At 42.5% G+C, this 14,418-nt stretch overlaps 2 protein-coding genes across 2 annotated transcripts; one reads left to right on the top strand and one right to left on the bottom strand.

The window, feature by feature from the left end:
* The first annotated feature begins 33 nt into the window (after positions 1-33).
* Positions 34-6,189, top strand: LOC110497635 (transmembrane protein 121-like). Its single transcript, XM_036954609.2, has 3 exons — positions 34-1,069; positions 3,508-3,678; positions 3,994-6,189. Exons 1-3 carry the CDS (start codon positions 956-958, stop codon positions 4,675-4,677), a joined length of 969 nt encoding a protein of 322 aa, XP_036810504.1. The 5' UTR covers positions 34-955; the 3' UTR covers positions 4,678-6,189.
* A 2,786-nt stretch (positions 6,190-8,975) lies between these two features.
* On the bottom strand, positions 8,976-12,811 carry pth2 (parathyroid hormone 2). The gene is made up of 3 exons (XM_021573874.3): positions 11,465-12,811; positions 10,152-10,288; positions 8,976-9,756 (listed from the first exon to the last, which is right to left on the bottom strand). The coding sequence occupies exons 2-3, from the start codon at positions 10,265-10,267 to the stop codon at positions 9,384-9,386; spliced, it is 489 nt and encodes a 162-aa protein (XP_021429549.1). The 5' UTR covers positions 10,268-10,288; positions 11,465-12,811; the 3' UTR covers positions 8,976-9,383.
* Positions 12,812-14,418: the final 1,607 nt, after the last annotated feature.

Genomic DNA, 14,418 nt, shown 5'->3' with positions numbered 1-14,418 from the left:
AGCTAACCCCTTTTTCTCTTCTCTCTTCCCCAGACTCCCGCAGACTGAGAGAGGAGAAACAATTCCTCTGGCGTATCACAGGAACTACACATCACTCTCAGAGGTCCGTCTCATCAACAGTGGGTGGAACTCCATTCTCTCCTCATTGGTAGATCCACTTTAGAAGACCTTTCCCCGATACCTTTGGAAAATTGAAGCAAGCACTCACATTATCTTCAGGAAATGTACTGTTGTTGTTGTTGTACTATGCTAGTCCATGCTGCTAAAAGATGCTGACTCACATGATCAGTTGACACCAATGACGTGTTCCTTCCATGAGGATTCGGCCACTACAAAGTCTGCAACTGAAGATATATGGTTTTGTCATTTTCCTATGGAGCAATAAACCCCAACTGCTATATTACTGAGCGGATTCCAGGGTTATGGAGCCTCAGAGGTGTGTTGTGAGTCCTTGATCACAGCAGTAGCACATCAGACTCAATGGAACTGCGCTGAGAGAGTGGAGGCACCAGTCTGTGTGGCTTAAACAGACCATAATATATCAATGCAATTCTCCTAACCTGGATTCGTTCCATTGCCCTCCTGGTCCTAAGAGTGTTGTCTTTCTCAAACGCATCGATGGGGGACCCATTGCGTCATGCTAAGGAGTGGGAGTGCATTTTCCCAATAATGTAAAAAAAAAAAATGGAATGTAGGCTATTTGTTACCCTAATAGGGAATGATCAGGTACACTTGACATTTTCCCCTAAAATAACTCAATAAGAAAACTGTAAAGTAGGACTACAAGTGCAGTTGGACTACAAGCATAATAGGATTACAAAAAAGTGTAATAGGACTACAACAGGTCCATTGTACCTGATGCAATAGGACAACAAATGCAGTAGAACATCACTTTTTTTTGTAGGACTACAACAGGAAGTTCAGTTCAGCAGAACTACAACCCCCATTGCCCACCATGGTGTTGCCGCAGCCAGACAAACGCCACGTGTGCCTGACCACCATGGTGATCATGACCAGCATGGCCTTCATGGACGCCTATCTGGTAGAGCAGAACCAGGGGCCCAGGAAGGTAAGAGGCCATTTAGTTGTTATCTTTTTTAAAGCTGTTGGGTCCGTACCCCTGCTCAGACGCTTTATTGCACAGTCGAAGTTGCCCCTCCCTCGCATGCTTGCCTCACCTGGGACAACTTTAGAGATTCCTGTTTTTTCTACAGTCAAAGTACTACAATAGTCACACGGCTGTTGACAAGCAAAGCAGCCATGACTGCAGTTGTTTAACATAGAATTCAACCTATTTCCTGTAGCCTCAAAATGATTCAATTTTTTATTTAATGTAATAAAGTTTATTTTCGATTTCTACTTCAAATGGAGCAGACTTTATTAGTAATATTAAATCATTTGAAATAATGTCAATCAAATAAGTTGACTCACCCACATAAGTATATACCTGGGTGCACATGTATCAACTTTGTGCTAATAGCTACGGCTAATGGCTTCTATCTGAGCACATAGCGCGTGATAATTGTCTACAATTCACACCTCCCATATAGATGGCAATAATTAGCACAACACCGCTAGGCACCTCTTTCCCTCCAACCATTCTGTTGTTCTTTGAGCAGAATTGCTGCATGATTTTCTGGAACAGCTGGGACACTTCTTTCGGGCTATGAACCCAGTGTGAACTGGCAGGAATTAGCCCATTGGTTCTTGCGTCGCCTCGCCTGAGCAGGGGAACACAACTACTGGGCGCGTTCCTCTTCCCAGGCTTTGCTGACGCTTGCCAGATCTTGCAACGCCTGGATAGGTCCAGTATTTTACTTATAAGCTAAACACATCATATGTTATAGCAATCTGTCAGTCGATGACGTAGCACGTAAAGTAACATATCATACTAAATGGAGTGGCACGGATTTAGTAAATATAACATGTTTGGTTGATCAGCCTGGTCTCAGAGCAAAACATGTTATATTTACTAAATCCGTGCCACTCCATTTAGTATGATATGTTACTTTACGTTGGGTTGCATTACATTTGCTTATGTAAATCCTGAACACTCAAATTAAGATCATAGGTTACGTTTGGTATGACAGTAGGTTACTTAAGGCAAAAACGAAAGGAGGGTGGTTGATCACAGACAACATTTGCAACTTTGCAATTACTTACTACTTTTTAGCTACTTTGCAACTACTTAGCATGTTAGCTAACGCTTCCCCTAACTCTAACCCTAACCTTAACCCTAACTTTAACCCATAACCTAACATAGCATATCATACTAAAGCAGTCAATCGTAATAAATCATACTAAAAGAGTCGAACGTAATATGTCATACTAAAGCAGTTGAATGTAGCATATCATACTAAACAGTTGATAACGATACAGGGTCGAGGCCCAGATGCAGACATGGGAGGCAGATGGTTCGAGTCTCTAAAATGTATTATAAACAAGGGGCAGACAAGAGACAGGTCGTGGACAGGCAAAATATCATAAACCAGGTCAGAGTCCAGGAGGTACAAAGTGGCAGGCAGGCTTGAGGTCAAGGCAGGCTGAATGGTCAGGCAGGCAGGCTCAGTGTCAGGGCAGGCAAAGGTCAGAACTGGGAGGACTAGAAAAACAGAGATATGGAAAAAGCAAGAGCACGGAAAAACACGCTGGTTGACTTGAAAAACAAGACGAGCTGGCAACAGACAAACAGAGAAAACAGGTATAAATACACAGGGGATGACAAGGAAGATGAGAAACACATGTAGGGGGTAGAGACAAGCACAAAGACAAATGGATCAGGGTGTGACAGTCGAACGTAGCATATCATTCTAAAGTAGTTGAACGTAGCATATCATACTAAAGCAGTTGAACGTAGTATATCATACAAAAGCAGTCGAAGGTGGCATATCATACTTGTGCAGTCGAACATAGCATATCATTCTAAAGCAGTTGAACGTAGCATATCATACAGAAGCAGTCGAACATGGCATATCATACTTGTGCAGTCGAACATAGCATATCATTCTAAAGCAGTTGAAAGTAGCATATCATACTAAAGCAGTCAAACGTAATATATCATACTTAAGTAGTCAAACGTAATATATCATACTAAACGTTCAAGACGTAGGATACTATACGTCTTACAATTCGTATTATATTGTGAGACTGCTATTACATTGGTAGGCCAGTGTAATGTAACCTAACGTAAATTAACATACCATGGCACGGGTTTCAGTAACATTTGTGTTTGACTAGGTTGGGATGATGCATGCAGTGTCTGAGCAGGGGAATGCTCACTAATAAGTCCAACAGTAGATGCACCAATCACAGACTGTAGCTTTGAATTACACTTAAAAAAAACATCGTTTTTTACCTAGTGATTTTACAGTTTTGACATCCTTTGTGGTTTGACATCTCTTTCCTTGTCTCTCAATTGGATTTCCTTTAATGTATTGTTTAACTGTAACAACTGTGTTACAATTTTAAATGCACGTTGCGTAAATAAAGTATTGTATGTATTTGTAGATCGGAGTGTGCATCATCGTGCTGGTGGGAGACATCTGTTTCCTCATCGTGCTGCGCTACGTGGCAGTGTGGGTCGGGGCTGAGGTGAAGACCGCCAAACGCGGCTACGCCATGATACTCTGGTTCCTCTACATCTTCGTCCTGGAGATCAAGCTCTACTTCGTCTTCCAGGTAGGTAACCTAGACGTTAGACCGGTAGGCCAGAAACCAGAGGGTTGCCGGTTTGAATCCTAGCACCGACTATGGAAAATCTGGTGGGGAGCGGGCCGGTAACCAGAGGGTTGCTGGCATCAGTATTCCATATACAGTACCATCTCCTTCCATTGCTCCCTTGAGCAGGATATTTAACCCCTAAGCTGCTCCAGAGATGCTGCACTGTGGCTAACCCTGGTGTATGTGTGTCTTGTCAGGGGGGGGTACTCACAGAGATATTTAAAAAATACACGTTTCAATGTGTGACAGTAAAGTATATCTTATCTCTTATAGAACTACAAGGCGGACAGGAAAAGCCTGGAGACGGTGGCCCGGAAGGCTCTAACCTTACTCCTCTCTGTGTGCGTTCCGGGGCTATACTTGGTCCTGGTGGCTCTGGACAGCATGGAATACGTGAGGACCTTCAGGAAAAAGGAGGACATGCGGGGGAAGCTGTTCTGGGTGGCCCTGGACCTGCTGGATGTTCTGGACATCCAGGCCAACCTGTGGGAGCCCCAACGGACCGGCCTGCCCATCTGGGCCGAGGGACTGATGTTCTTCTACTGCTACATCCTGCTCCTAACCCTGCCCTGCGTCTCCCTCTCTGAGATCAGTGTCCAGGGGGAGCACGTCTCGCCCCAGAAGATGATGCTGTACCCTGTTCTTAGTCTAGTTACTATAAACATAGTCACGATCTTGATCCGCGGGGTTAACATGGTGCTGTTCCAGGATAGTAGGGTGTCTACCATCTTTATAGGGAAGAATGTGGTGGCTATAGCCACAAAAGCCTGTACGTTCCTGGAGTATAAGAGGCAGGTAAAGGAGTTCCCTCCACAGGACCCTAGCATGGCAGGTATAGCCCTGGAGCTGCATCAAGGGAACTCTGTGGGTCATAGCCACGGGCACAACCAGACCCTGCCCAATGCCACCACTAGCCTCTCTGACGAACCATCACCTACCGAGGTCATAGACACATGACCCTCGCCCATGGATAGTTAGATCTTTTTCACACTATAATGTCGACCGGATCCATGTTGTGACGGCTCTGATATTTACCTTTTACATTGTGCTTACCAGCACGGGTTCAGCAACTACCATCGCAGTACAGCTTGGCTTAGCTTGGCTCAGTAGTGTGAAAAGGGTGGTAAGTGTCTGACCCTGAGCTCAGCTAGACTGGACTAGACTTCTCAGAGCTCAGCTAGACTGGACTAGACTTCTCAGAGCTCAGCTAGACTGGACTAGACTTCTCAGAGCTCAGTATGACCTCAACCAAGACTGTTCCGGTCCTATGGAGTGGCAGAAAGAAACGACACGTTTCACTGAGACCACTCCAGCTCAGGAAAACGGCCCAGCGCCTTGCCAGCCAGCCTCCCAGATGAACTGATGAGATCATTCTGATGAAGACTGATGTGTTTTTCTATTCTATGATGTGTGTTTCTATACTTCTCTATGGTGGAGTAACAGACAGACGGATACATAGAGTTGACCTCAGAGACAAAAACCCAACCCAGCTCAGCAGATATGAGCTCATAGTCTACCTGTTAACCATACCTGGGTTCAAATACTATTTGAAACCATGTCAACTACTTTATCTGGACTTGATTGAGCTTGCCTGACACAATGGAACAAATGGAATAGTAGCAAGAGTGAAAACCACACCCGCCTGGCCCTCCAGGCAGACTAGAGCAAAAACCTAAAAGTGTATTTTTAAATTCAAGTAGTATTTGAAACCAGGTCTGCTGTAAACGCTGTCTTTTTGGACTCTTTTGAGTTTTTGTATTTCCAAGGCAATGTTTTTACGTGATGGTGTACCGCTGTAATTCTCGTTGTCATTTTAAAGATATCTATCTATATATATATATATATATATATAGCCACTGTCATTGAAGTGGCATTCATTTGAGGATTCCTGTCCTCTGCGAGGGAATTGCAGAGCAAGAATGGATTGAGGGGATACAAAGAGGCAGAGGGAAGGTATGTGGGGTTGGAGGAGGAAGCAAGAGAGAGATGGAGGGAAGGTGAGAGTGGGAGGAAAATGGTTGGGGAGATGGGCACTGTGTGTGTGTGGGAGGATGGAAAGGGGTGGAGAGATGGAGGTGTAAGCCTCTCAGAAGGGGATGTCCCTGGTACTGTCTGGATTTTGAAGTATGAGACCAGACCATATGCACAGTGTCAATATTAGGACAGCCTTAGAGTCACAAGACGTTAGTGTCAGACGCCAGGGCCTGTATGTGTCAAGCGTCTCAGAGGAGGAGTGCTGATCTAGGAGAAGGTTTTGCCTTATAAACCATAATTAATAAGAGGCGGAACCTGATCCTCGTTCAGAACTCCGACTCTGAGATACTTTGTGAATATGGGCCCTGACTATATTAACTCCTTGTGACTCTGAGGCTGTAATAACAGGTGATTTACAGACCTGTCTGCTTCACTGAGCTCAGCAATATCTGTCAATGGAAGAATAAAGAAGGTTCACAGGACCTATAGTTTCTCACTTTGTCTGAGTCTGTGTGCCTATTTAGCGGTATACTTGTGTGTACTGTGTGTGGGTGGGTGTGTGTGTGTTGGCGTGCATGCACGTGTGTTTTGTTTGTGTGTAATACACACATCATATAAACCATACCTAAAAGACTACCATGAAAAAAAGATCTCCTATAATATTCATATGCTCTCTCTTCCGCAGGAAACATGCATCATTTGTTGCATAAAACATGAGAGGCCTAGCTCACAAACAACGCTCACAATACCAAATATGTGTTTAGCCGAGAGATACAGTACACGCAGTGTTTACTTGTCATTCTGATCAAGGAAAACAGAATATTTCCAGTGGCTTGGCCCGGGTATTACTGTGCATCTGCTATCTGTGATGGATGACAACATAGCAACACGCAATATTACCAGTATGCATGACTGACTAGCTCTAAATTTGAATTTTACGGGGACCACTAATCTCACTCTGCCCCTGCCTGTGGTATTTTACTTCTATAGTATAGACACATGCATTTACCCACTGGCTCCCATACTTTTCACTACATCATATGTGTAGGCTATAGGACCCAGGTTATACAGTACCATGCCCAATAAGATTCTCATCTCATACTTAGTATAGTAAATTACTCTTTGGCTGCTGGGGCCCAGGTGTATGAAATGGACAACCAGCGCTCGCTATACAGTAGAGAGAGAACAGATGACTGCAACAAGAGAGGACATAGAAGAAACGATAGAGAAGCAGCATCAGTTGAGGAGAATCAGTGGGATGCAGAAAGCAATTTAGTGTCTGCTGATTGGGTGGGTCTGCCAGGTAGCGCCGCTGGATCCGGTGATAAATAATAGTCTCTGTGAGCCTGTGTCTGCTCATCCATCACATCACAGCAGAGCACAGGCCGGGTCTCTGGGTCACTTGCTGATTCTGATACTGTGGCCACTTCCCCCTGGACAATGAGGAGGCAATACAGGAGGTCCGAGTGTAATGTTTTAAAGTAAAAGCCCTGCACACACATAAACGTACACGCATGCACACACTCAGACACATATACACTACATGACCAGAAGACCATTTTTCCTCCTCCGCCAACTTTACAGTTGGCACTATGCATTGGGGCAGGTAGTGTTCTCCTGGCATATGCCAAATCCAGATTAGACCGTCGGACTGATAGATGGTGAAGTGTGATTCATCACTCCAGAGAATGCATTTCCACGCTCCAGAGTCCAATCGCGGCGAGCTTTACACCACTCCAGCCAATGCTTGGCATTGCACATTGTGATCTTAGGCTTGTGTGTGGCTGCTTGGCCACAGGCCTACTACTTTGTGGCTGAGCTGTTGTTGCTCCTAGACTTTTCCACTCACAATAACAGCACTTACAGTTGATCTGAGAAGCTCTAGCAGGGCAGAAATTGACGAACTGACTTGGAAAGGTGGCATGCTATGACAGTGCCACATTGAAGTAACTGAGCTCTTTAGTTAGGCCATTCTACTGCCAATGTTTGTTTATGGAGATTGCATGGCGGTGCGCTCGATTTTATACACCTGTCAGCAACGGATGTGGCTGAAATAGCCGAATCCACAAATTTGAAAGGGTGTCCACATACTTTTGAATATATTGTGTACAAACAAACCCACATACACATGTACACACTGACATACATGGCTCATCAGCGTTGAATGATATCTCTCTTCTCATTATAGCTTACCTAAGCCACAAGTCTGCCTCTATTGTCAGGAGCACATGTAAGACATGATTATAAACATTATGGGGTGAGAGAGAGAGAGCGGTAGAGAAAGAGAGTGAGAGAGGAAGAAAGAGAGAGACCAGCTGAGAGAAAGCGGGGGGAGTGAGAGAAAGAGAAAGAGGCCAGCTGAGAGAGAGTCAGCCATAAAGTATAACACAGATAGAAAGAAGAGAGAGAGACAGATAGAGAGATAGACACAGACAGACAGATAGACAGAGGGAGAGAGAGACAGAGCGATAGAGAGAGAGAAAGGCAGACAGACAGAGAGAGAGAGAGCGAGAGAGACAGAGAGACAAAAGAGCGAAAAGATTAACTAATAAATCACAGGTCTGTCACATCATCAAATGAATGGCCCACTCGCCGTAAGTAATGGGGTCAGGCTGGTGTATTTAGCTCTGGCCCCATTTATTTTCTCAGCCATAAGTTTATTCAAATATTCAATTTTAAACACATCATAACTCAGGGTGTTGGAGGAATTGATCATCATCTGCAGTCCAAGGTCTTGGCTAAGGGTCTGTGCCCTCTAAGAGACACGCACACATGTACACATGTACACATACACACCACCACCTTCCTTTATCACCCTGCAGATTTGACTACCTCTCCTTTGAAGTCTGTCTCTTTCTCTCTGCCGGTGTGAATGATGCCATCACTATACTGTTTATCAGGTTTGGGGTGAAATCCATTTAAATTCAGGTCGAGATTGAATTTGAGGCGCTTTGTCGAGCGCTGTCGGGCAATGCGCTTTTTAAAGGCAATATCCCCGCATGAGTGGAGATCCCGTTCACGATACACGCTGCAGATGTCGGCTCAATCGGAAAGTACCTTCAAATGAAACACCCTGCAACCCACCTCAGATTGAATCCATTCAAGAAGTAAACAGAAATCACAATTGTTTTTCCAATTTACCCTACCTCTGCTGTACCTGATACCTTCCACCAGAGGGCATCAGTTTGTGGCGTAAAGCTAAAAAACTAGAAAGTGACTGTTTGACAAAAATAAACTAGAACACTTGAACATAGAGGAACAACAACCATATTAATACAAGACATGATCACTTATTTGCTTTATTTCACACTCAATAATATTAACAATGTCTAAAGAGTCCTATGGTAGACCCTCAGCTGTACAACAGCACCTCCCAACAGCGCCATCTTAGTGGAAGTATCTCAGTGTATTTACTACGTCAATCAATAATTCAACTGGATCAAAACGATCATATCAACATAGGCATGTAAATCCTGTGTCAAATGATGCTTTATGTCCAGAGTTAATTCTTCATCAAACGTCACACAAAAGGTCTGATAAAAATCTTTATCGACTTTTACATTCGGAGTAATCAAATTGTAATTAGTACGTTATTCTTTTTTTTTTTTTTTTTAAATCAGGGCATGTTATTAACATTTTTTTTTAAAATCAGGTTCCGTCATTTATACGTAGGCTTAGCAGTCATCTTATTACTGGGAATTGACGACCAACAGTTTCTGCATGTAGGAGTTAAGCCACTTCTGTCTCTCCATAGCTGTGAGCAGCTTACTCTTCTCTCTGAACGCTGCATCATCCGCCACCACGATGTTCCTCTTCTCCTCATTGTTGGAGCCCTGCGGAGCCCAGTCGCCCAGCCAGCCCTTGGCCATATCCTCGTCCATCTGCCACTGGCCCACCACTGGGAGCCACTGCTCCCCCAGGAGCTCTGCTTTGCTCTTGGCCTCACCAAAGTATGGGGCTGACATCATCTGCATGCTCCAATCACGGAGCGAGATGGAAGGGTAGAGCACCTCCCACTCCTCCCTCTTGTTGGAGTCTCCTGGATCACTTGGAGAAGAGCCTCTGGAAGCAAAGAGTAGAGCAGGATGATAGAACAATAGATCTCATTAGGAACAATACAAACACGTCTATGGATAGAACTACCATATAAGAATAAGAGTGCTCACTACCGTACGTTGTGTCTCAGTCTCAAAATACAACAGTAAAAGGGTAGATTCAGATGAAAGGAAGGCACACATCTGAGGAGAAGGGGGAAAAAGCTGCCCAGGCGAATGTCAAAATTGGTCCTGTTTCCACGGTCCTCACCTCGCCTCCTTTTCAAAATGTCAGAATGAAACAAGTTCTGTCCTCAACTCCTCTCCACGCTTCCCTCTGACATTTGGAAAAGGAGACATGGAGAAGACAGAGGATAGGCGACACAAGCGTCTCGTCATTATACCCAGTATGTCAGGTCATACCTGTGTATGGGTCGGAGGCGTGGCTGAGGGTAGCTGGAGGTCACCAGGGTCATGGCCATAAGGGTGAACAGCAGGAGGGCAGGGCGTGAGGCAGGGGGAGGAGCCACACCAGCCATCCTTAAACCCACACGACTGGCCTAACCGGCAACACAACCCACCAATCAGAATAGCACAAATTAGTGTTTTATAATTTTACCAAACAGCACATTCATAGTCACTCACTCTTTGAAATAACTCTTTCACATTTATGTTCGGTGTAAAAAATAAGCTCACACACTTTAAGCTCCTACTTTACAAGCTATATACTCAGTACCTTCTGAAATGTCAACTGTCTAGCAATCAAGGAACAAATATATAACACACACACTATCAGTACACTAGATATTCTCACTGATTTATAAAACAATGGAATTCTCGCAGAATTCTAGAGAACCCTCATTAACGTACTGGTGCAGCATAAGGAGCCAGCACTCACGTCACACAATTCAGAAATCCACATGAACTGTGAATAAATACATGAGTTACCTACTCATCTCAGGTGTACTATGTTTTATACCATCTATTGCATTTTGTCTATGCCGGTCGGTCATTGCCCATCCATATATTTATATGTACAAATTGTGTACTTAATGTACTTATTCCATCCCTTTACATAGATTTGTGGGGTAGTTGTTGTGGAATTGTTAGATTACTTGTTAGATTACTTGTTAGATATTGCCACACTGTCGGAACTAGAAGCACAAGTATCTCGCTACACTTGCAATAACATCTGCTGAGCATGTGTACGTGACCAATACAATTCGATTTGATTTGATTTGTTCTGTTCTATGCTAAGTTCTATGCTAAGAAATGAGTGCTAAATTGCTGCCAGTGGTATTTCTACTCTGCCTACTCTATTTCTTCTGCTGTTGTTTTTGTGTGCCTTTTCTTTGTTGCTTTCCTTCCGACTTAAAACATAAGCAATCCAAAAGACACCAGAGAGCAGATTCAATTCATCATAGAATACTATAAATATATACATACATTTAAAAAAAAAAAAAAAAAAGCACAAAAAAACTAACATTAACTTGAATGATAGGGCAAAATGTAGATTTCCGCCTAAATCGACATACCCGAACGTAATCATTTTTCATGAGATGGCCATAAACAATAACTGGCAATGTTGCATAGTCTCAGAAAGGTCTAGAACTCACCTTACTATAAGAAAATATATATCATAAGTTGCTGAGCTTTAAAAATTCTGAAATTGACATATTTCGTGAATTCATTCAAGTCAAGCAATGTCCCAAGATTTTCCTAAACGTTGCACTTACTTTTGTTGATGAGCAGCGCCTTGTCGCCAGTACGTTGTGGCCGGGAACCTGAGTCTTCAGCTTTTTTTCTAACTTCAGGCTGGTTAGCTCTTCTGTCGTACAGCGTGGTGAAGACCGTTTGGAAGCTCCTCCAGTGGTGACCTGAGTCTCCTGTCCCCTGGGCTCCAGCTCAGACTCAGGTAATGTACCACAGGTGAACCGCTCTTACTGTGTGCGTGTGTGTGTGTGTGTGTGTGTATGGTGGAGAGGTTAAGTACTCTCAAGTGTGAGTGTGTGTGCCCAGGGGTATGTACAGCCCACAATAAAGGGAGTCAGAGTTTGCCTGCTTATATACTCCTGCTTCTGACAGGGGGTAGGGATGATGTAGGGAGGGTAGGGGTGGTAAGATGGCATGAGATAAAAAGGCCACATCTCATTGTCTCCTTTAAAAACAGACCTGAAACATCATAAACAACACCGCTGGATGGATGTCCTGTTTGGTACAATTCTTAATATAGAGACAGGAGGAATCAGAGAACGAGAGAGAGAGAGAGAGAGAGAGAGAGAGAGAGAGAGAGAGAGAGAGAGAGAAAGCCTGGCTTGTACCTCACAGAACATAATGATGTCTTGGGAAATCTAAAAAGTGTTTTAATCTAATAGCAGCACACATGTTGAGTCCATAACCCCGGAAGTCCTCATTCCCCGTGGTGGAATATCAGGTGGACGACATAGGGGCTAAGGGCTTGACTCAAACGGTACACAGAATACAGAGTACACAAGAGTGGTGTTTGTAGCATTAATTCTGTCTACTGCCTACGCACACCTTGGAATACGGGGAAGCAGGGAGAAGCAATGCATTGGTCTCGTTAAAATTGAAGAGTCCCTTTAGACACATGTCAAATACGACAAATCACTCTCAGCAAACAAAGACAGAGACACACACACACAACAGAAAACATGCACACACAAAAAAATGCGATCTTCTCTATGTGACAACTATGACGTACCGTTTACACTTCACTTTGTAAATGGTTTCTTTAGCTATCTATTGGCCAATCAAATAAATAAATATGTCCCAAAAAAGCCTCATGCAAAATGTACCGTTTCAACACCTACACTTATACCCATACCTATATTTCAACATCAATGAACACCTTAGTCATAGAAGCAGAACCGGTCTGATTGATGGCCAAAGTACTGGACATGCTCCTCTTTGTGAGACGATCAAAATGCATTTTCATACACCTGGTCTCGTTACCCAGGTGGAACTTCATTAGGTAGTCATTTAAAAATAATGGTCAGCATGGAAGGAGCTGTTTGTCAGAAGTACAGGCCCTTATACCTCCTTACCTGACGCTCATTATGGACAGACAGAGCGGAAGGAAGGAGAGGTAGAAAGAAAGACAAAGAGGGGAAGTAGGAGAGATGGGAAAATAAAAACACAGAGGGAGAGAGATAGAGAAACACAAGCGGGGAACTTTTTTTCATTTGCTTAAATCATACTTAATTAACATATATTAAGTACAATATAAATGATCTAAATTGGAACAATTGTAAATACATTTAATGCATTTAATGTCAATTTTATTTGTATTTTATTAGCATTTAAGTATATTAAATACTGTACATTTAAAATGATCTAAATTGGGACACTTTTTTTGTACCTAAGTATATTCTTAGTATATTGGACAAAGAGCAAAACAAATAGACTTTGAATACACCTGAAGAACATTTGATGTATGGTTCTTATAAATTAGAAATATACTAAAATGGTATTTGAATTTGAATTCCTGTATTTTCTTTACAAAAAAGTGTACTTATTTATGTTTTTCAAGTATACTTTTACAAGTATACTTTTACTAATGAACCACATTAGCTATTTTAATTAGCCATGTAAAGGTTACCTTAATTGACCAAGACATCTTCTCAGCCAATGTTAACATGTTCTTTAGAAAGCAGTTGTGGCTGGAGCAGCAATTTACAAGTAACTCTTTTGAGAACTGTGCACAATTTGCATTTAACACTTTAGTTGTTCACATTATGGTAATGTATAATGTGTAATGTGTAATTAAAAATGCAACATTATTCAGTTTGAAAATGAACATCAAAACATGTGAATACTGCAGAAAAGGATGCTGGGGAATATGCACATGTTTGTGCACATGCATGAAAGTATACTTAAAATATATTTTGTGGACATTGAAGTTAAATATACTTTTTTGAAAGTATACTTTAGTATTCATACCTCTTGGATTTGTTCATTTTTTTGTTACGAAGTGAGATTAAAATTGATTTAATTGTAATTTTTTTGTCAACAATCTACACAAAATAATGTCAAAGTGGAAGATTTGTATTTAAAAAAAAAAATATTATTAGAAGTTAAATAACTAAAATATAGTCGTTGCTCCCTGAGTCAATACATGCTAGGAACACTGTTGTCAACGATTACGGCGGTGAGTCTTCTTGGGTAAGTATCTCAGAGCTTCACACACCTGGATTGTGCAATATTTATCCATTCTTTTTTTCATAATTCTTCAAGCTCTGTCAAGATGTTGGTGCTCATGACTACACAGAAATGTTCAAATCTTGCCTTTGATTTTCAAGCAGATTTAAGTCAAAACTGTAACTTGGCCACATTCGCTGTCTTCTTGGTAAGCAACTCCAGTGTAGATTTGGTCTTGTGTTTGTATGTTAAAATGTCCTGCTAAAAGGTGAATTCCTCTCCCGGCGTCTGTTGTAAAGCAGACTGAAACAGGTTTCCTCAAGGATTTTGCCTGTGCTTAATGTTAACTCCATCCCATTTCTTTTTATCCTGAAAAACTCCCCAGTATTTGCCAATGTCACGCATAGCCATACCGTGAAGCAGCCACCACCATGCTTTAAAATAAGGAGGCAGTTACTCAGTAATGTGTTCTCTTGGATTTGCCCCAAACATAAGGCTTTTGCATTTAGGCCAAAAGTTTTTTTGCATACAA

This window comes from Oncorhynchus mykiss, chromosome 19 (genome assembly GCF_057628025.1).
Source record: "Oncorhynchus mykiss isolate SJ-2025 chromosome 19, ASM5762802v1, whole genome shotgun sequence".
NCBI lineage: Eukaryota > Metazoa > Chordata > Actinopteri > Salmoniformes > Salmonidae > Oncorhynchus > Oncorhynchus mykiss.
This window is presented reverse-complemented; position numbering and strand designations above follow the sequence as displayed.